The 22,432-nt window shown below is 37.7% G+C and overlaps 1 protein-coding gene and 1 pseudogene across 2 annotated transcripts in view; one reads left to right on the forward strand and one right to left on the reverse strand.

The window, feature by feature from the left end:
* The window catches only part of ARNT (aryl hydrocarbon receptor nuclear translocator), a 66,895-nt gene that overhangs the window by 25,372 nt on the left and 19,091 nt on the right, over positions 1-22,432 (forward strand). For both annotated transcript variants that reach the window (XM_010838688.1, XM_010838689.1), the window contains exons 2-8: positions 3,920-4,031; positions 7,412-7,456; positions 12,131-12,175; positions 14,859-14,903; positions 17,056-17,269; positions 20,626-20,839; positions 22,026-22,128. In XM_010838688.1, the coding sequence (XP_010836990.1) occupies positions 3,920-4,031; positions 7,412-7,456; positions 12,131-12,175; positions 14,859-14,903; positions 17,056-17,269; positions 20,626-20,839; positions 22,026-22,128 (778 nt within the window). The remainder of the gene's footprint in view (positions 1-3,919; positions 4,032-7,411; positions 7,457-12,130; positions 12,176-14,858; positions 14,904-17,055; positions 17,270-20,625; positions 20,840-22,025; positions 22,129-22,432) is intronic.
* On the reverse strand, positions 2,347-3,828 carry LOC104987707 (annotated as a pseudogene).

The raw sequence follows: 22,432 nt of genomic DNA on the forward strand, positions 1-22,432 counted from the left end.
TAACTTTTAATTTCAATTCATATTTTCAGTTCTAAAATTTCTATTCAATTCTTCTTTATGTTTCCTACATATTTGCTGAGACTATTTTTGCTGAGGCTATTTTTTCATTTGTTTCAACTGTGACAGTAATTGCTTGTTGAAGCATTTTTACCATCCCTGGGTCAGGAAGATCCTCTGGAGAAGAGAATGGCAATCCACTCCAGTATTCTTGCCTGGAGAATCCCATGGACAGAGGAACCTGGCAGGCTATAGTCCATGGGGTCACAAAGACTCAGACATGACTCAGTGTTTATTATTATTTTTACCATACTCACTTTTAAAGTCTTTATCAGATAATTCTAACATGTGTCATTTCATTGTTAGTATCTATTGATTGTTACTTTTCTCGAATTTAAAATCTTCCTGATTCTTAGTATGATGAGTGATTTTTTAAAAAAATTTGAAGCCTGAACATTTTTGTATTCTGTGATATTGGCCTTTATTTAAACCTATTTTATCTAGCTTTCACGATACCACTTTAGAAGAGTGCTATCAATAATGGTGCTACCTTGTTATTACTCGGTAGAGATAGAATTCCAGGTTCCCCACTAAGCCTATTTTGACACTTGAGGTAGGACTTCTTACTGCTGGATTTGGATGGGAGTTACATTTCCCCACATGGTCTCCACTGACACTTGGGAGGGACAGGTCCTCATTTCTGACCACTGGAAATGAAAATTGCAAGACCCTACTTGGCCTTCTCTGACACCATCCCAGGAGGGCTTTTGAGGTACTTTGTTACAGCCTTGCAAGGACAGATGTTTAGGTTCCCCACTCAGCCTTTGCTGACAGAGTAAAGGTTGGGTCACAGTTTTCCTCTGGTGTTTGGCTGAAGTAGAGTAGTAGTTGTTTAAGGATTCTCTGTCCTGATAACCTCTTCTCTTTCCTGGTCCTTTGTCTAGAGAGACTAAGCCTTTAGGAAAGGGAAACCCAGCAGAACTCATCCCCATAAATTCTTCAGATCCTGAAGTCTTTAGCTGGTCCGCCTTCTTCTGTCTACCTTTCAGAATGTTCTTATGTTTGTTTTATGTATGATGTCTAGAACTTTTAGTTGTGCTTAGCAGGAGGAATAGGGAAAAGTACATCTATTCCATTGTCCTGGAAGCAGAAGTAGTGTATGCCATTTAATAAGAACATTTTGTAGAATAAATTAATGGAGAATGGAGGACTTTCCTATTTGATAATTAAAATGTGCTATAAAAACTATCAAAAGTGTTCAGTATTGACACAGGAGCTAGAAAATATATTAATATACAATAAAAGTATAGAAAGAGATTAATTGCTTGTAGTTACCCAAAAATATAGTAAAGAGAGTCATTTCAGATAAGTGAGAAAAGGATGGATTAACCAGCAAATGATATTAGAATAATTAGCTAACCACTTACAAGAAGATACTCAGTGTTCTGCCTTATGCCAGGTAGGCAAAAGTAATAAATTTCAGATGGGTTAAAAATCTAAATGAGAAACACAAAAGTATTATAAGGATGTAAATTCAAAGGTGGGGCGCTTTTCTAAGCAAGACAGAAATCCAGGAATTATTTAGGAAAACATTGATAAGCTTAACAACATAAAATTGTAAAACATTATATGTTTAAAGGCTGAGGTAGGTGATGGAAAATATTTGTAATACATAATAGGCATGCATTATTCTCTATAAATTGATATCCTTTAATATCTTTTATATACCAATAGATAATATCTTCTATATACTGATAGATCCTGTAAATTCTTTCACTTCAGTTCAGTTCAGTCACTCAGTCGTGTCCGGCTCTTTGCAACCCTGTGAATTGCAGTACGCCAGGCCTCCCTGTCCATCACCAACTCCAGAGTTTACCCAAACTCTTGTCCATTGAGTCGGTGATGCCATCCAGCCATCTCATCCTCTGTCGTCCCCTTCTCCTCCTGCCCCCAATCCCTCCCAGCATCAGAGTCTTTTCCAATGAGTCAGCTCTTCGCATGAGGTGGCCAAAGTATTGGAGTTTCAGCTTTAGCATCAGTCCTTCCAAAGAACACCCAGGACTGATCTCCTTTAGAATGGACTGGTTGGATCTCCATGCAGTCCAAGGACTCTCAAGAGTCTTCTCCAACACCATAGTTCAAAAACGTCAATTCTTCGGCGCTCAGCTTTCTTCACAGTCCAACTTTCACATCCATACGTGACCGCTGGAAAAACCATAGCCTTGACTAGACTGACCTTTGTTGGCAAAATAATGTCTCTGCTTTTGAATATGCTGTCTAGGTTGGTCATAACTTTTCCTTCCAAGGAGCAAGCATCTTTTAATTTCATGGCTGCTTTACAAAAAGATACATTATTAAGTATAAAAATATCAAAGATACATCAACTCATTGATTTCAGAGGACTAATGTAAAAACACATAATAATTAAATACTGTACCATTTTTGCCTGTCAGTTTTGGTGAAATTACAAAGTATAATATCAAGTCCTGGTGAGGGAGATAGGTACTCTCATATCCTGTTAGTGGGAGCAGAAATTGTAGCAACCTTTTTGGAATGTAATTTGACAGTACCCATCATAATTTTAAGTGCTTATTATATACCTGGATACAGTGAATTTCATCTCTAGGAATCTGTCCTAAAAAGCAGAAGAGAATTTAAAGTTGTATGTGTAAATGTTTTATGTGCTTATATTAGTAAGTATAAATACATTTGCTTATTTGTAATAGTAGATAATTAGTAATAGTAAATAGAAACAACATAAATGTTAGTCAACTTGGGGAATGGTTGAATAAGATATGATATATTCTTACACTGTGAGGTTATGAAAAGGGATGAGGCATCTGTCTTGAGTGTGTGTGTGTGTGTGTGTGTGTATGGATATCTTTGATATGTATTTAAATGCTAAAAGCAACTTGCAGATCAGGATCCTTTTTTTATTAGGAAAAATGCCTCCTCCCCCCATCAACACACATGTCATTTAATGATGGCCATATCTGTTGGTTGGCAGGAGACTCTTGCACTAACGGCTCCCATGTTTCCATTCCATTGCATCATTTTTCTCTCCAGACTTAGATCATTTTCAGCCTGGAGAAATACCTCTTCTACTTGGCCACCCTGAAGTTGCTCTTAATTTTTTTCTTTTAATATCTGGTTTCACTTTACCCATACCCAGCTTCTCATTTGTAATCTGTTCTGTATACTTTCTGTATGCTACATGTTCAGAGATTTGTCCAAAAATATCAAGAATCTTTGTATACAACATTTTTGGCCTGTCTCGTGGACTCTCACGTAAGGTTAGTCCCTAAAGGCCAGTGGTTGTCTTCAACAAACCCACTGTAATCAAATGTGCCCATTTTTGATCAGAGAGATAGTTGTATATAATCTGAGGGGAAAAATAAGAGATAAACTGAACTCAGCTGTTAAAAATGGTTGCTTCTGGGGTATGAGATTGAATTGATAGGAGAGAGGAAGGATTAAAAAGAGGAGCCATAACAAAGGACTTAGAGTTTTACTCTAAGTATTTTTGAATATTGGACTTTAGGTGATTTTTAATTTTCAGGTTGTTCTGCATTTTCTAAGTAAATCAGAGGAGCTAAGTTATATATATCTGTTGCATGAATGAAATATGTAAACCAATTTGTGTCTTTTAGATTAGTGTCACTATTACAAGCTTTTAGAAGTGGAAGCTGCAGAATATAGTGCCACCTCTTCCAAACTGTATTAAGTTGGGGAAACTGAAGTAGAGAAATCTTTTTCCAGAGTAAGATTTCAAGAAAAGCAATCTAGAATGAGCATTTGAGTTTTCTAGCAAACTACTGAGATATCATCCATAGCTTCAACCTTTCTTCTAGCTAGTTTGATAGTGATGATTATGATAAACAAGGGCAATTGTTCTAACTGTATTTCTGTTTTTGTCTGACAGAAATGACATCAGATGTACCACCTCTGGGTCCAGCCATTGCCTCTGGAAACCCTGGGCCTGGGATTCAAGGTGGAGGAGCCATCGTCCAGAGGGCTATTAAGCGGCGACCAGGGTAAGTTTGGGTGTAGTGTGTCATGAACGCTTCTCCTTTAAGCTGCCTAATTTTGTTAGTTACTAAACCCCTTTTCCTAACCCTCTTGCTTCTTTTGGCTGCATTTTACACTCCTTTCAGATAACTTTCTTTAGTCCCTGGATTTTTCTTTGTGTGGAATTGATGTTTTTATCTAAGTTGCTTAGAGGCAGTTTTATTTTTTCTTAAACCAAAAATCTGCAAGGTAAAGGACTGTAGCTAAGCCCAGATATTTCACTGTTGCTGAGAAAATTTCGTTGCTTTCATTAAGCTTTGTATCTCCATTCTCAGAATCTTTTTGGTAGGGTTTTTACTTTCCTGAATTTAGAGAATGCTGAAATCTAGAATATTTTTCCTTTAAGTTATTGATATGTTGCCTCTTTGGGAATCCGGAGTCCATTTGGTTCCAGAATTATTTTTTAAATGCCTAATTAGTGTAAGGCATTGTGTGATTGCTCCTAGAATACAAAGGTAAATAAGGCACGGTCCTTGTCTCTAAGTTGCTTATGTTCTTAAAGGGATAATCATCACACACATAAATGTAATTCAAGATAGAATACACCAGGTTTGCTAAGAAAAGAACAAATACAGTGCTGTGTATTTCACTGTACGGAAATATCACCATTGGTTGGTAGAGGTTGGGAAAGGCTTCAGAAAAGAGATTGTTTTAGAAAGGCCTGGGAGAATGGGTAGTATTTTACCTACTTTATATTTTCTGTTTTTTTCTTTCTTTTGTTTTAAAAAATTCTGTAGGTAATGTTACACCTAGTCTTTAAGTTTCCTCCTACCTGTAGTAATGCAGGAGTGTTCTCTGCCTTCAGATGGTAACAGAATAACAGAATTAAAGCTTGCTATGTCTCCAAGAAGCATTTAGTTTACTGAGGCATAGGGTGAATAAGTAATTTACCCAAGGTTTTAAAGCTAGTAAGTAGAGGATCTATAGTGTAAACCTTGAGAGATTAGCTTTAGAGTCTACTCCCTGAAACATAGTATTAAGATTATATATAATCTTAACAATTAGAATCAGAATCAATATTAATATCAAAATTGAGATTGGCTGAGAAAGTTATATTGAAAGTGTACAGCTATTAGAAGTGGCAAATATGTATCAGTACAGAAAAATGTTCATAATATATTGAGAAAAGAGGTTACAGTGTATGTAATATATCAACTCCTATCAGAAATAAATATGTATATAACACATATGCATAGCCAAAAAGCTGAAAGGATATTTATCAGTTAGTCTGGATGATGGGATTATGGGTGATTTATTTTTTCTTTTGTTTTTAATTATTTCTAAATTTTCTGAAGTGTTTGTAATATTGGTAATGAGGAAAATATATTAAAAGAAATAATACTTTTTTTAAAAGAAATATTAGAAAATGTAGAAAGTTAGAAGACTAGTAAAGCAATCATCTTACTACCCAAATTCATCTCCCATTAGTTTTTTTGCATAATTAGTTAATTCTTTATGTGTAGTTATAATCATATAATTGTATTGGTTTATGTAGTCTAGTCTTTTGATCTAATTGTATAAAATAACTCTTTTTCCCATACCTGTTACATATTGTATAGAAATATAGTTTTAAAATAGTTACATAGAAGGATGTACTTAATTTCTATTTTGGGACATTTAAACAATTTTGAAGATATACTATTATATTGTAATGCTTAATGAGTATTTGTACATAAATTTTTTCTGAGTTGTTTCTTTAGGATAGAGTCTTAGAAATGAAGTTATTGGGTCAGTAGGCTGATTTTGACATGTAAGAAAAATGGACACTTTCAGGATTGATGCTATGTACTTCATAATCCATTTAGAGGTCTATAATATCAGGTTATCGCTCTAATGGAGATGCCAAGATCACTGGGTTAAGGTGGTAACATGAGTTACATTTTAGTTTAGTATAGAGATTAATAGGAGATTGCCTATCTCATTACCTATAATCTTGCCTAATCCCTTGAAATGAAAGTCACCTCTTTTTTCACTACACATCTATAGCTTATTGATTGTGCTCCTCATATGATGCTTTCTCATTTTCACTTGTGTATTTATATTTGTCTAGGAGAAGAAGCCTTTGAGGGCAAATCTTTTGTTTTCAACTCATCTAGTACAGTATCTGGAATGTAGCATGTATTACATGTTCATTGGATGAATGAAGGAAAGAAACATTATTTAACAACCTTCAGGGAATTCTCTGGTGGTTCATTGGTTAAAATTCTGCGCTTTCACAGCTGCTGCTGCTGCTGCTAAGTCGCTTAGCAGTCGTGTCTGACTCTGTGCGACCCCATAGACGGCAGCCCACCAGGCTCCCCCGTCCCTGGGATTCTCCAGGCAAGAACACTGGAGTGGGTTGCCATTTCCTTCTCCAATGCATGAAAGTGAAAAGTGAAAGTGACGTTGCTCAGTCGTCTCCGACTCTTAGCGGACTTAGCGGACTCTTAGACCCCATGGACTGCACCCACCAGGCTCCTCTGCCCATGGGATTTTCCAGGCAAGAGTACTGGAGTGGGGTGCCATTGCCTTCTCCGTTTCACAACTGAAGGCTCATATTTGGTTCTACCTGGGAACTAAGTTTCCACAAGCTGCGCAGTGTGGCCAAACAAAAACCCAACCTTCAGAGGTCTAAAATCACTTCCCTGTTTTGAGAGATATTTCAGAGAGCTGGTAACATAGCCTAGGATAGACTATAGAAATGAAAATTAAAGACATGAATTACTCATACTAATGTTTTCCTTGTCCTTTTTGAGTAGATTCCTGCTCCTTTTGTGAGGTTGTACTCTGATGTAAAACTTTGACAAAGGTGGATTGCTACCCTAGGAAAATAAAGGTAGCAGTAGGCACACTCTTTTTAAGGAAAAAAATTATTTATTTACTTGTTTATCATTTATTTTTGGCCGTGCTGGGTTTTTGTTGCTGTGCACGGGCTTTCTCTAGTTGTGGAGAGCAGAGGCTACTCTCTAGTTGCGATTTTGGGTTTCTCATTGTGGTGGCTTCTCTTATTGCAGGGCTTGGGCTTATGTGCACAGGCTCAGTAGTTGTGGCACATGAGCTTGGTTGCCCTGCGGCATGTGGGGTTTTCCCAGACCAAAGATCAAACTTGTGTCCCCTGCATTGGCAGGCAGATTCTTAACCACTGGACCACTAGGGAAGTCTGGTACTCATTTTTGATTGACCAATTTCTTTGCCCAGTTTGGTTCAACAGGAAGAGGTAGTAAGTATATCTTTGCTTATGTCCACTTCCTCTTTTCCTTCTTCCTTCTGAGTGGGTGTTCAGATAGATTGTGGGTTTAGAATTTTAATTTTGTTAATATTCTGCATTATCAGTAGGCTTATAATATTTTTTGTTGACTTTCCTCAGATTGGATTTTGATGATGATGGAGAAGGGAACAGTAAATTTTTGAGGTAAGATCGTAAAACTTTATCTAGATTTCTAATATTAAAATTAGTTAATTATCTTTATGACTCATATTTTTGTCTTTAGACCTAAGGAGAGTCCTTCATCCTAAAACTAAAATTTCCTGTTATACCCCATACAATTTCCAAGCATTCTGGTAATAACTCCAGAGGAAAGTGCTCAATGAGAAGAGGGTATAGAATTTACAAGACCCTCTGTATCAGTTACCTATAGTTGTGTGGCTTAATAACAATGATATATTATTTCTTACAATTCTGTCGATTGGTTTTTCTGCTGATCTTGCCTAGGCTCATTCTTAAGACTGCATTCAGTTGCCTTGTCATCTGGGAACTGGACTCAGATGATAATGCTGGGTATCTCTCTCTCTCCTTTTTTTTGGTGGTCGTTTATCCTTAAAGAGGGCAGATTTGAGTTTCTTTACATGGTGATGGCTGTAATACAAAGGGCAAGTCTCAGTCCAGGTGCTTATTAATATCAAGCATCTGCTTTGTATTGACATTTGCTGTTGTCCCATTGGCCAAAGCAAGTCGTATGTCCAAGTTCTGACTCAGTGTGGGAGTGGGCTGCACCAGGTGGTGAATACTGCAAGGAGTAATTAGTTGGCAAGTCATTAATGTTCTAATGTTGCCCTGTGATACTCATTGATTTCTCCTACAGAGCAGGAATTGGAATTTGTATCCTTGTAGTACTGAACCTTCTAGAGAACTGAAAATGAACTTTTCAATATATTGATGAAGGAGTACTTTCAGAGAAAGGAAATTTCTATTCTTGTTTAAGACCAGTTACTTGGCTTTGTGGGGTTTTTTTTGGGCGGTGGGGTTGGTGCTGTGTTGGGTTTTAGCAGCATGCAGGATCTTCGTTGCTACATGTTGGATCTTTAGTTCATCATGTGGGACCTAGTTGCCTAACCAGGGATCGAACTCAGGCCCCTTGCATTGGGAGCATGGCGTCTTAACCATTGGACCACCAGGGAAGTCCTTACTTTGCTTTGTTTTTAAGTCAGGAAAGCAATAAGAGTCAAAGAATGGAAGATAACCTTGACTGCACCCTGCCTTTTTTTTCTTTTCAAAGTTGAAAATGCTACCTAGGTAATGCCTGCATTGCAGAGTAACACATATTTGAAAAATAAATAAAGGAACCCTGTTCTTTAAAAAATTTATTTTACTATGTGACTTTCTGGATTTTATTATTTGAACTAAGTTCTTAAAAGAAATATGAACATGCTGCTGGTAAGTCGCTTCAGTCGTGTCCGACTCTGTGCGACCCCATAGACAGCAGCCCACCAGGCTCCGCCGTCCCCGGGATTCTCCAGGCAAGAACACTGGAGTGGGTTGCCATTTCCTTCTCCAATGCATGAAAGTGAAAAGTAAAGTGAAGTTGCTCAGTCGTGTTTGACTCTTAGTGACCCCATGGACTGCAGCCCACCAGGCTCCTCCGTCCATGGGATTTTCCGGGCAAGAGTACTGGAGTGGGGTGCCATTGCCTTCTCCGAAATATGGACATACTTTATCACAAAACTGTTAAACAGTGCAAGGTTATATGTAATGAAAGTATATCTTCATTTCACTTTATACCTTCAGAATCCTTCTCCTGAGACTATAGTTTCCAGTTTATTAAGTATCCTTCCACGAATATTCGGTGCATATGTAAATGTATTTAAATGCACGTATATGTGTGCATATACAGTCATTGTCTCCTCATTTTTTGTTTTTATACAGAAGATGCCCATATTGTAAATTGCTTGCCATTGTTTAGTTTTATAGTGCTTAGTTGAGTCAGTGACATTTGTCTATCTATTATTATTGTTTTTGCAGTATTTAAAGCTCATGTGTTTAGCTTCTGCCCAGCTGTGGAACACTGCCAGGTATTCTCGAAAACAATAACTGTGACTTGGCTATCATAAAGAAATAGTTGTAAAATATTGGAGAAAACCATTTTCCAAGAGAGGTCTTGAATGTTAATGAGTGTCAGCAAATGTAAAGAGGGGAAAAGATTTCAGTTTCTATGCAAGAATAGACTTTTTCCACACAGTTCCAGTGTACATTCCTCCAATTAGAAATTCCTACTTATAATAATAAATATAATAGTAGTAGTAGATGTGTATATGAATGGGATAGAGGTAATCACTAGTCTTATTTATTACTGTCATTTAGCTCTAGCCCTGAGTCATTGCTTCCATTCCACAAAATCTGGTAGTCACAAACTACACACAAATTTTAAAAGGTTGATTTGTCCTTTCCCCAACCTTAAAGAAAAGTATTCATAATTGATCTTACCAAATAGGTCATTATGCATGCCCAGGAGAGTCATCACCAAATTTTTTTTACTTGATCATCAGAACTTTTTTTTTTTCTGGCCTCATGGCTTGCAGGATCTTAGTTCCTCAACCAGGGATTGAACCATGCCCCAGGCAGTGGGAATATGGAGTCCTAAACAGGAATTCCCAGTACATTTTTTTAATTGGAATTTTCCACTTTGGTCTGGGAGTGAACGTCTTACTTGCATTGTATCTGTAAATCTGTAAATCAGCTTAATACTTGGTGAATACTTGGTGGATTAAATCAGTCTCCTTGGTGGATCCAAGTTGTAATGTATTACCTCTTTTCATCACTTTGTTCAAGTGTCATTTTCTTATATTCTCCAGACAACACTATGAAATAATTTTTAAGAATATGAAGGATTTGAAATTCTATATACAATATCAGAGTTGCTAGTACTAAAATAATGCTTCTCAAACTCAAAGAAATGCAGGTACAAATCCACCAACGGGTTCTTGACAAGATGAAGATTATAATTTGTTAGGTCTCGGATAGCGCCCAAGATTCTGCATTTTTACAGATTCCTAAGTGATGCTCCTGCTTCTGGTCCACTAACCACACTTTGAGTAGCAAGGACCTGGAAGATACATTCTTGAGATTCAAAGTTAATATGTAAATTATAGGTCTCTTTTTTCATTAAGAGTTTGTAGCGTGTGATTTATAGTATATTTTGTGTCTTAGAAACAAAAATTTGTCCTTGAGCTGAAATTCCACTACACCTCTCCAGTTATTTTCAAAGAAAAATTTTGGGGTCAAATTAGTTGAGGATTTATATAGCCTGTGAAGTATAAATTTGGGCTGTAATACAAATAACTGGTTTAACTGAAAATTTTGTGAGTCTTACCTGTCTCACAAAGGCTCTTTCTGCCCAAAGCTGATGGATTTTTGTTACGTCCTATAGCAGTGAGAAGAGGAAAATTTAGACCATCCGGAGAAGAGAGTGGTATTTTCATAGTTAGGTTTACCTTCTTCAACACATCCTCCTTTGTGATTTCTGTAGTAGCAAACAGGATGCATCAGCTTGTTAAGTAGACGTTCTTGAAATGAATGGATTGTGTTTTCTTAATCAAAGAGATATCGTTCATTGTTTAAATCAAAATTTAAGACTTTTAGAAACTTCTGCACATCAAAGGAAGCACAGTGGAAAGGTAACATATGGAATGAAAGAAAATATTTGCCAATCGTATATCTGATTGATACTTGCAGAACTCCTGTAACAAAAAACAACCTGCTTAAATGAGCAAAGGATTTGAATAGGCATTTCTCCAAAGAACATACACAAATGGCCAAAAATCATATGGAGAGACACTGAACATTACTAATCATTTAGAGAAATGCAAATCAAAACTACAATGAGTAGGCCATTAGAATGGTACCATCAAAAAATCCAGAAAATAGCAAGCACTGGTAAGGATATGGAGGAATTGGAATTCGTGGGCGCTGTTGGTAGGAATGTAAAATGGTCTGGCCACTTTGGAAAACAGTACAGAGGTTCCTTGAAACATTAAAAACAGAAATATTATATGATCCAGCAGTGCCACTTCTGGTTATATATCCAAAAGAATTGAAAGCAAGATCTTAGAGATATTTGTACACTCATGTTCACTGCTCCATTTTTCACAGTAACTGAGAGGTGGAAGCACCCCACATATCCACTCACAAATGGAATATTACTCAGCCTTAAAAAAGAAGGAAATTCTGTCACATACTACCTAACATGGATGAACCTTGAGGGCATTATACTAAATGAAATAAGCCTGTCAAAAAAAGATAAATACTGTATGATTTCACTTATGTGAGGCTGTAAAGTGTCAAAATCAGAGAGACAAAATAGAGTGGTGGTTGTCAAGAGCTGGGGGTGGGATGGGGACAGAGAATGAGAAGATGGTGTTCAGTAGCTATAGAGTTTGTTTTTCAGTGTGAAAAAGTTCTAGAGATACTTTGTACACCAGTGTGAATATAATTAGTGCTACTGAGCCATACACTTAAACCTGGTTATGATGGCAAATTTGATGTTACATGGTTTTTGACATAATTTAAGAAAAACAAAACTATCTCTAACCTCAGGGAGGTATTGACAGGGCAGTCAGCTGTGCCCTCATGAGCTCAACATCTTTTTTTGGAATGTTTGGTAAGTAAGAGTAAAGGAGACATTAGAAAACAGACAAATAATAATCATGGATTTTTAAGTTCTGTGAGATGATATTATCTCTATTGCTTTGTGCTGCCTTTTCAGTTGGCTTTTTTTGCTGAATATTTTTACCCCTTTCTGGTTCTCCTTGCAGAATGAAATAGATATAACAAGTGTAATGCCTTGGATTAATCTTTTTTTTTCTCCTTCAGGTGTGATGATGATCAGATGTCTAATGATAAGGAGCGGTTTGCCAGGTAATGTAGTAGAGCATCTTGGTCCTTGTTGTGGGACCAGGCAATTTAAAAATTCTCAGTTTTAATTTTCTCTCAATGAGAGTTAATTTCTCTGCCCAGTCTCAACTGGTGAAAATTAGTATTACAGTTGTTGTTTATGGTCAGGTAACATGGCTTCAGACTTATGGCACCAAACTAATGATATACTTAAACAGTGTTTTTATATATGTGATAAATAGCTACACATTGTGCTTGCTGGGTGTCCACAGAAACACAAACAATATTTAATTTCTTGGTTGCATTTATTATTAAGTGGATCTATAAAATCTCTACAGATGATTTTATTCTTTTAAAGATGACAGCAAATAAACAATTTACACAAAGAGTGCAGTTTTTATTGAAATACATTTAAGTTACCTGTCTAGAGCATGAAAAACACTTTGGTTTATATTAAACAAATCCTCTCAACTCAGATATTGGTTTATTCTTAGAACATTTATTCTATATATTGTTAAGCAGTAAATTATTTGTGTTTTAAAAATTGAATTTGCAACCACATCAGAAAAGTGAATCATGCAAAATCCACTGCTTAACTAAGCAATTACTACTTATTCATTGCTGATGCTGCTAGTCTGGGGCCCATACGTTGAGAACCATTGATGTCAAGGGCTAAGCAATATCAATCAGAGTAGTTTTAAACTACTCTGAAGCAGTGAGATGCCATCATAAGCTTTGAATGAAATGATAATGTATTAATATAAAATGCATATGAATTTTTCTCTAGTAGCTTTATATAGGACTCATTAGAGAGAAGCACTGTAGTCAAGAAGGTAAATGGGAGACCGTTGAAACAATAAGACAGTGATAAAATCATGAGGGCCTGGGCTAGAGTGGTGGCAGTGGCAATAGAAAAGGAGCAGATTTAAAGGTTTCTGAAGAATTTGTAGTTACTTCAAATCTGAAGTAGATACTTACGAACACTTTAGGCTGTGAATCATCTCTCAAATGTGAAGTTAATAGTAGATATTTGGGCAGTAGTTTTTAAAAAACTGCATTAGAAAGTGAAGTTGTCAAATAATAGTGGTGGTATGGGTTTCACAGTCTCTTGACTGAAATTCCAGAAAGCTATGAAAACATGACCTGAACTGTTTTAGTCTTCATTTGCCTTGCTTAATGTGAATTTTTATACATTCTGTATTTTATTTGGAAATATTGAAGTAAATAAGGGATTATGGATCTGTATTGGTAGGAGTAGTAATAGTAATTTTAGATATTTAACTTGTAAACAACAGAGCTCATTTCTTTGTGTGATCTTAGTTCCATGACCAGGGATTGAACTGGTACCTTCAGCAGTGAATGTGTGGCATGCTAACTGCTGGACTGCCAGGGAATTCCCAGAACTCATTTCTTTAAGATTTGTTAAGCTAGTTCACCTCAAATATTCTCGTTTGGGATTCAGTGGAGTGTCTTCAAAAGATGAAGTGAATTTTCCCAACTTTTTGAAAAAATATTTGTAGTTTGTTAAGGAGTTACAATAACCCAGTGAATATGAAACTTTACTTAATATCACCTTTTTTTTCTTTCTCTTGTCAATATGCATAAGTTCTCAGGTGATTCTTGTCATTACTGTGTTATTTTTTTGTCTCTTTTTTCCCCCCTGCTGACCATTTTCTAGAAATTTCCCTGTGTATTGATAAAATCATTGTAGTTGTCATTTTTTAATAGCTGGTTTTTCAGCCTGTCAATATATCATACTTAGATATTTTTGCTTAATCTATTCTTAATATCTTTATATACACATACTTATGTATATATTTAAGATGGAATTGATTACTGATGAACTGAACTACCAATACCAACTACCAACTTGCCACAAACCCTCATAGTATTTCAGTTATTCAGAGAAATTTAGTGGTAATCCTTTGTAGCCCTCTCCAGGGAAGAGGGAGTTGATCTAGGATCCAGCAACGTTATGGCTTTATTGCAGAGAAATGGGAAAGCAACAGAAGAGAAATATACCACTTCAAGATCAAATCATTGATAGGGGATATACTAGATACCTAGCTCTTAGTTTTAGTTATATAATTCTCCAGGGAAACCTGGTTGGTTATTTTGTCTGTGAGCACATGTGTGCTGTATGTGTGTTATTGAGAGATTGTGTTTGTGATCACTTGTTTGACTTTCTTGACATGATTTACTGTTTGATTTTTTTATTTTTCAGTGTAGAAATAGCATATGTGAATATTACTTTCTTTCCAGATTGGAAGCAGTATGTGAAAATGGTACCCCTTGTTTCATTCTTATTCAGATAGTATGTCTGCTTGGTTTCTAAAGAGATAATTGGCTTTCTCTGCTCAGATTATGTTCATTTATAATGAATATTGGGCTTGCTTTTATGTTGACCTTTGTCCTGTAAGTTACTTTTCCTTTATTCTGACAGATGGTTTTGTCGAGTACAGGCAAGGTTCTTGTCTATATTTCCATTTCCCCCTCTTCTCTGCATCTGTTTTTTTCTGTTATTTTCTTCCCTTCCTTTCCCCCCTTTCTCCTCCCTCTTTCCTTTTTCCCTTTCTCCCCTTCCTTCTTTCCTTCCCCCTTTTCTTCCTTCCTCCCTTCTTCCCTCCCTTCCTTCCTTCTCCCACCCCCTTCCTTCCTTCCTTCTTTTTATTTTACGTTTAGCTTAGTTCATTAATTCTGTTTTTAGGTCGGATGATGAGCAGAGCTCTGCGGATAAGGAGAGACTCGCCAGGTAGGAAAATGGTATCTTTTAGCACGATGAAGTGGATGCTGCTGCTTTTTCTATCCTTTTTCTTATTTCTGCTCTTTTCTTCCCCTTTCTCTTCATGTTTTTCTTTGTGTCAAGAGAGGACAAGATTTTTAGAAGTTTGTATATAATAGGAACTTTGGCTTCCCCCACCAGAAAGTGGGTGAGTTGAGGGAAGTTAAGAATTTAAGAAATTGCTATTAGTTTTATAGATTTCTCTTTTTATCTTTATCTTAGCACACTAAATTTCGCAGAATAAAAAGCTTTTAGAAACAGTGCAGCTGTGCCAGTCGATACTTCAGCAGGAAAATGCTCTTTTATCAGAAAGCCAATAAATATATCTGTGTTTGCAATTAGTTCCTAGTCTTTAGGCCTCAGTATTTACTCCACACCCTTCTAGAAAGCTCACCTTTATTTTCCTGGGTACACTCACAGCCTAGATTACTTTGTCACAGCAGTACTGGTGTGGCTTTGGTGAGTGAATCTTGTGGTTTCTTAGAAACGCTCAGCAGCCTTGATGTGGCTATTTAAAAGATCAGTCTTCTGGATTTCAGTGTCAGAAACCTGTCAGGTACAAGGAAATGGGTGCTTTATGTTTAAGAGTAGAATTTTATGTTTCTCAGGCAGAGTAACTAAATATGGACCTACGCTGTGAGACCTATTGTTATCTCTTTCAGCTGGGTCACAGTCTCATTTTGCTGCCAGTTTAACTTATGTCTGCTAACACTTTCACGTTTCGTAAAACGTGTGGTATGGTGGGAAGAACGTTGCATTCATTGGGAATGGGGGCCGCCCTTGGAAAAGTCGGTTAACTACTGGACATTAGTTTGCTCTAATCATAAAAAAGAGATTTAAGTTAGATTCATTGTTTTCTTTTTTTTTGTTTGTTTTGGCAGAGAACTTTTGTTCAGATAGAATCTTTAGTGGTAATAGAAGTCCGTAAAAAAGATAAAGCAAAGCTGCTCAAAACAGAAATAGGAATGCAGCATGTTGTTTGAGTCTCTCCTTGAAGCATTCCTATGAAAGATACTGAGGAACTGTTAGGCTTTTCAGAAATCCAATTTGAAAAATACTGAATTATACTTTTAGCAGTAATTTTACCCTGATTGTGGAGAAGGCAATGGCAACCCACTCCAGTACTCTCGCCTGGAAAATCCCATGGACGGAGGAGCTTGGTAAGGCTGCAGTCCATGGGGTCGTGAAGAGTCGGACACGACTGAGTGACTTCACTTTTCACTTTCATGCATTGGAGAAGGAAATGGCAACCTACTCCAGTGTTCTTGCCTGGAGAATCCCAGGGACAGGGGAGCCTGGTGGGCTGCCGTCTGTGGGGTCGCACAGAGTCAGACACGACTGAAGTGACTTAGCAGCAGCAGTTACCCTGATTTTGAGAAAGTCAGTATTGGAGATGTGTTCTGCTCTCCCTGGTGAGATCCAGATTGTCTGTTCTTAAGCATCCTGTTCTCCAGTTCACTTTGTCCCAAATTGGGCATCATAAGGGACTTCTAGTAAATGGCATCTTATAAATCTCTTGAGCTCAGTGTACTGGCACCACACCCAGATAGAGAAGCTAGGGCCTTGTCCATTAGGGGGACAAGTAGAACTTCCAGTTCTGCCTCCTAGTGTTGAGAATAAGAGAGATACTTAGAATAAACAATATTTTATAGATCAAGGGAGTCTATACTAATCAATTCTTGTATCAACTGTTGAGCAACATACTTCTGTTGGAAAAAATTGGTCGTTTTATGTTTTCAGCCTTTAAAAAGTTGAATTGGTAAATAAGAAATCAGCCAAGCTGAGGAACTGAAGTGAATAAAATCAACATTTTTTAAGATTGTCATTTCTTAAAACACTTTTTGTTCTGAGGGAGTGGTAATTTACACAGGAAGGGAAGTTTCCAGGAGTTAGAGAGATTTGCTGGTATCTGCTTGTACTCTTGTCTACCTCGTTAGTTTCTATTCCATGCTTGCTCTGCATGAGAAGCTTGGCAGACTTTAACATCAGAGACTTAAGCACTACTAAATCTAAGTACCACATTTCTTCAGCAGCTCACTTGGTATCCATATCACTGTCCCTGCTCCCAAGTGGCCAGATATGACCACCTGGATGGGGCTTCTCTCTCTCTCTTTCCATGCAGGGAAAACCACAGTGAGATTGAACGGCGACGACGGAACAAGATGACAGCCTACATAACAGAACTGTCAGACATGGTACCCACCTGTAGCGCCCTGGCTCGGAAACCAGACAAGCTAACCATCTTACGCATGGCAGTTTCTCACATGAAGTCCTTGAGAGGAACTGGCAACACGTCCACCGACGGCACCTACAAGCCGTCTTTCCTCACTGATCAGGTCTCTGGGAAGCACACATGAGGGGGTCTAGAATTTTTTGAAAGTTTTGATCTTTTGGGGGTGGATGCCCATAATCCTGAAGTGTGTGTTATATTGGGAGTCAGAGCAGAGCTGAATCTGTAGATTCTTTAAAGGATAGGAATTCAGCTCTGAAGGAAATATTCAGGTCATAGGAAAGTGAGTTTTGATCCCTGACTATACCATTTATTAGCTTTGAAACAGAAGTAGAGAAGAATTGTGAAAACTATTTAGCACGCTTACAGGTATTTTAGAACTTTACTCATGAATCCAGTCTTCAGGGTAGAAGAACAGTGGAATCTTGGGGATGACTGTGTTCATCCCCAAAGAACCAGTCCTTTTCCTTGGCTTTAGGGTTATAGAAGATGAAAGTAATATATTTCTTTTTCTTGAAGCAGCTTCCAGTTTTAGTGATGAAAGGAATCTAACAGGCAGTTGTTGTTGCTTAGAGATACGCTCTGTTACATTCGATGCACTATGAGAGAAATAGAAGGTAGAAACATTTCCAGCTTTTCAGAAACTCGGTTTGAATATGAATATGTGAGTAGCAGGATACACACATAAGTGAAAAATGAGTATGGGAAGAAATGGCTTTAAAGAACTTATTAACAATTTATATAGGATTAAATATATGTGTTGGCTTCCCCCATGGCTCAGTGGTAAAGAATCCACCTGCAATGCAGAAGACATGGGTTCCCTCCCTGGGTCGGGAAGATCCCCTGGAGGAGAAATGGTAACCTTCTCTAGTATTTCTGCCTGGGAAGTCCCATGAACAGAGGAGCTGGCGGGCTACAGTTCATAGGGCTGCAAAGAGTCTGACACAACTGATAGACTGAGCACACAGACGCACACAAATACATATGTACTAGCTGGATGGCTAAAGTAAATAGAGCGGCTAGGCCTGAGTGAGAACAGTCAGCAGAGACTTCAAAGAGTATAAGGTAGCCATGTTCTGTTTTGATTGTTAAAAGTATCACTTATTTATTGCAGAAAATTTCAGAAAATACAGGAAGTACAAGGAAGAAAAAATTGACCTGTAATGCCATCCTTTTTCCAGTACTCTTGCCTGGAAAATCCCATGGGCGGAGGAGCCTGGTGGGCTGCAGTCCATGGGGTCTCGAAGACTCTGACATGACTGAGCGGCTTAACTTTCACTTTTCACTTTCATGCATTGGAGAAGGAAATGGCAACCCACTCCAGTGTTCTTGCCTGGAGAATCCCAGGGACGGGGGAGCCTGGTGGGCTGCCGTCTATGGGGTCGCACAGAGTCGGACACGACTGAAGTGACTCAGCAGCAGCAGCAGCAGCCATACTTTTATTCAGAGGATCAGAAGGAAGGAATGTGGTTTAGAAGAAAGCAGTAAAATTTTTCCAAATAGGATGGTCTATATGAAAGCACATATAGCACAGATTATATATATATGTACATTGAAATAGCTAATCAGTTGGTACTAACAGAATACATACAGATATTGATTCAACAGTTTCCAGTTAGGCACTTTTTGTGAGCTAACCAGGTACTTTGTGCTGTTAGAAATGTAAAGAATGGTAAGAGGTTGCTGCTGCTGCTAAGTCGCTTCAGTCGTGTCCAACTCTGTGCGACCCCATAGACGGCAGCCCACCAGGCTCCCCCATCCCTGGGATTCTCCAGGCAAGAACACTGGAGTGGGTTGCCATTTCCTTCTCCAATGCATGAAAGTGAAAAGTGAAAGTAAAGTCGCTCAGTCGTGTCTGACCCTCAGCGACCCCATGGACCGCAGCCTTCCAGGCTCCTCCATCCATGGGATTTTCCAGGCAGGAGTACTGGAGTGGGGTGCCATTGCCTTCTCTGTGGTAAGAGGTAGTCACAGGTAAAAAACATGTGTAAATAAATAAATCATGATATAAACACAGAATCCAATCCATATCAGAGGTGCAATAATAAGTCTTGTAGAAATGTAAATATGGAAAACGAAGAGTAGGGGAATAGTGTTGTAAATATTGGAAATAGCTTGATTAAAAGCCCTGTGAGAATAATCAGGTTATTCAAGGAAAATCAGTTTACCATGCCCTGGGAGATGATAATGGGAAGATAGGATAGTACCTGATGAAGGAATATTTAAGTGTTATGTTAAATAACTTAGATTTTAATTTTTAGGCAATGGGTAGCTATAAGAAATGTGGTAGCATTTTGAGGATGGACTGAAAAGAGTGAAAGCAGGGAGACCATTAGTCTTGGCATGAGATAACTAAGTGGCGTTGCATTCAAAAATAGAATTGATAAGCTGGGTTATCACTGGAGTGTGAGAGATTAGTTAGATTTTTTAGACCTATACCCTGAGAGGAAGGGGATATTGTTAGTCAAGAAAGAGAGTGCTGGAAGAGCACAGAGGATAGTTTTTGAAGAAGGAAATAATGCTGGGTTTCGAGATGTTGAAATTGAATTGCTGATAGAATGTCTATTTGGAGATGCTTAGTAGATTTTAGGCAAGTCTAGAAATGTAGACTTGTGTATCATTTCGTAGTGGAGAAGTGGATATGATTTCTCTGAGAGAGAGTATGGAATAAATAGAGGAGAGAACTTAAGATAGAATGTTGGAAATGCCCGCACTTGAACAGAGGAAAAGGAGCTTGAAGCAGACAACAGACATTTGAAAAGGAAGTAAAAGTTCGAGAATGGTGTCATAGAAGCTAGGCAGAAATAAATTTTAAAGGATAGAATGAACAACACTGTCAGATCTGTAGTGACGTTGTGTCCAGACTCGGGAAAGAGCACTTGAGTTGGCAGTTAAGAATACATGATTAATAGTAACCTGCTGAAAAAAGATGTAGTGGTTGAGAGTGAAGATTGCAGATGGGCTGAGAAATACATGAAAAGTAAGACAGTAGAGCCGGTGAGTATAACATTACTCTTAATTTAAGCTTGGCCCTGGAAGATGAGTTGGGCAGAGTTGAGGGAAGTTTTGTATAGAATTAAGAAAACTTGATCATGTTTAAGATTTGAGGGGAAAGAGAATATGAATATTTGTAGAGCTTCCTAAGAGACCAGAGAGGGTGAGATCAAGAACTTAATTTTTGTTAATGGTAAGCATTTTTATTACCTGTTTTGAGATCTGAGGTAAAGAGGAGGGAGGTGGATAGTGACATACACACATTGATAGCTACCTATTGGAAAAAGCTACCTTGTCAGTGAAGGTGATTATATTTAAGGTACAAAGCTGTGCCTGTGGGTCAAACAGAAGGCCACCGTTGTTTATGGAAAGATACATATGATCTGAAGGGTCTTCCTTCTTTCCATAGTAATATTTGTGTTTTTCAAGAGAGTTCAGTATTAACTTGTATTTCTCTTCCTTGGGCAGGAACTGAAACATTTGATCCTGGAGGCAGCAGACGGCTTTCTGTTTATTGTCTCATGTGAGACAGGCCGGGTGGTATACGTCTCTGACTCAGTGACCCCAGTTTTGAACCAACCACAGTCTGAGTGGTTTGGTAGCACGCTGTATGATCAGGTGCACCCAGATGATGTGGACAAACTTCGTGAGCAGCTTTCCACTTCAGAAAATGCTCTGACAGGTATGAGTTACATAGATGGGAAATGAATAGCAAATCCTTTCTTCTTTTTTTCTGAGATAGAAGAGGTATTTTAACGCTTAAATTTTCCCATTGTATCTGGCAAAACTTTTAGAATTTTCTTCTTTCATGAATATAATCTGTTCTTTTTATCCACATGCAAGTAATATATTTTGTAACTCATCCCTAGAAAATGTTTCATTAGTGACAGTGTTTATATAAAATTTTACTTTAATCCTAATATTAGTGTAAATACACCATAAAGGCCAAACCTACAATACCACCACCTCCCTTGTCATTTTAAAAGAATTAAATTACCCATGTTTATGTCTCATTTGTATGGGTAATTACTGGGTATTTTTTCTACCAAGTTGTGCTTGGCTTTGACTTTGTACTTGGTTCTGTGATGATAGATTTTTATTTTAGAGGGGAATGGTTATTGTTCAGTTGTTTTTTGTTTGTTGTATCTGCACTATTTTTCTGTCTTGTTTTTGTCCCCTCCCCCCCAGCTGCCTCTGTTTAATGTTATTTAGTCCTTTTGCCAGAGTTTGGCTGAAGGAAATAAGTCACATCTGCTCCTAAGCAATCTGGAAAAAATTTTAATGTGGAAGCAGATTAAAGCTGGTAATAGAAATCAAATCCGTTATGGTCATATTAATGTTGGTATTTAGCTTTCCCTTCTTTTATGTTTTTATGGATTTCATTTTTCTAGTTCTTCTCAAACGTTCCCATTTGGTTTCTATATGATATAGGAGGGACAATTTTAGCACGAGACAGATGCGTTTTTCTATAGCATATAAAATTATTTGTTTTTAAACCAATGACATTCACTGTGTGTGTGTGTTTGTGTGTGTGTGTGTGCGTACATGCATGTGTATAAAAATAATCAGTCCCAAGAATATAACCTTGCTCTTTTTTGCCAGCTCTACCTACTTCTGCTCCTGTCCTCCCTTGCCTTGCACAAAGCTATTTCCAGTGCTGCCTTTGAACTAAAGCGTAAGATTCATTGATGGGAATCGAGGTGTTTTAGACTTGGAAAAAATCCATCTCATACTTGGCTTATTCTGTTATAAGCAAGGAGATTGAAGAGTGTGGATAGGCTATTTTACTTAGCTTTGCCTCCAGTATCTCTCCCCCTCTTCTCTGCACACAAGAATGTACTCCAGACTCTCCTTCACATCCTTTACAGGGCGTATCCTGGATCTGAAGACTGGAACAGTGAAAAAGGAAGGTCAGCAGTCTTCCATGAGGATGTGTATGGGCTCAAGGAGATCATTTATTTGCCGTATGAGGTGAGTGTCAGGATGAGGATTGTGACTTGTCATAGGAAGAATTCAGAGCTGAGGGTTTAATTTCTGGTCAGAGGAGTTAAACTTTTAAGTCTAAGCTCCAGGTAGATTAAATTTAACTCTCAAGACCCGATTTAGTCATAACACAAAATAACATGATAAGCAAACCAGTATTTCCTGAACTCTTCTTATGATAGGTAGGTGCTTTACGTGTCATCTCATTTTCCACAACTGCCCCGTAGAGTAGAATTCAAGGTTACTATTTTGCTGATTTTAAAAAAAATGACACAAAGAAATTGACTTCCCA

The sequence above is a fragment of the Bison bison genome, unplaced genomic scaffold (genome assembly GCF_000754665.1).
Source record: "Bison bison bison isolate TAMUID 2011002044 unplaced genomic scaffold, Bison_UMD1.0 scf7180017864104, whole genome shotgun sequence".
NCBI classification, from domain to species: Eukaryota; Metazoa; Chordata; class Mammalia; order Artiodactyla; family Bovidae; genus Bison; species Bison bison.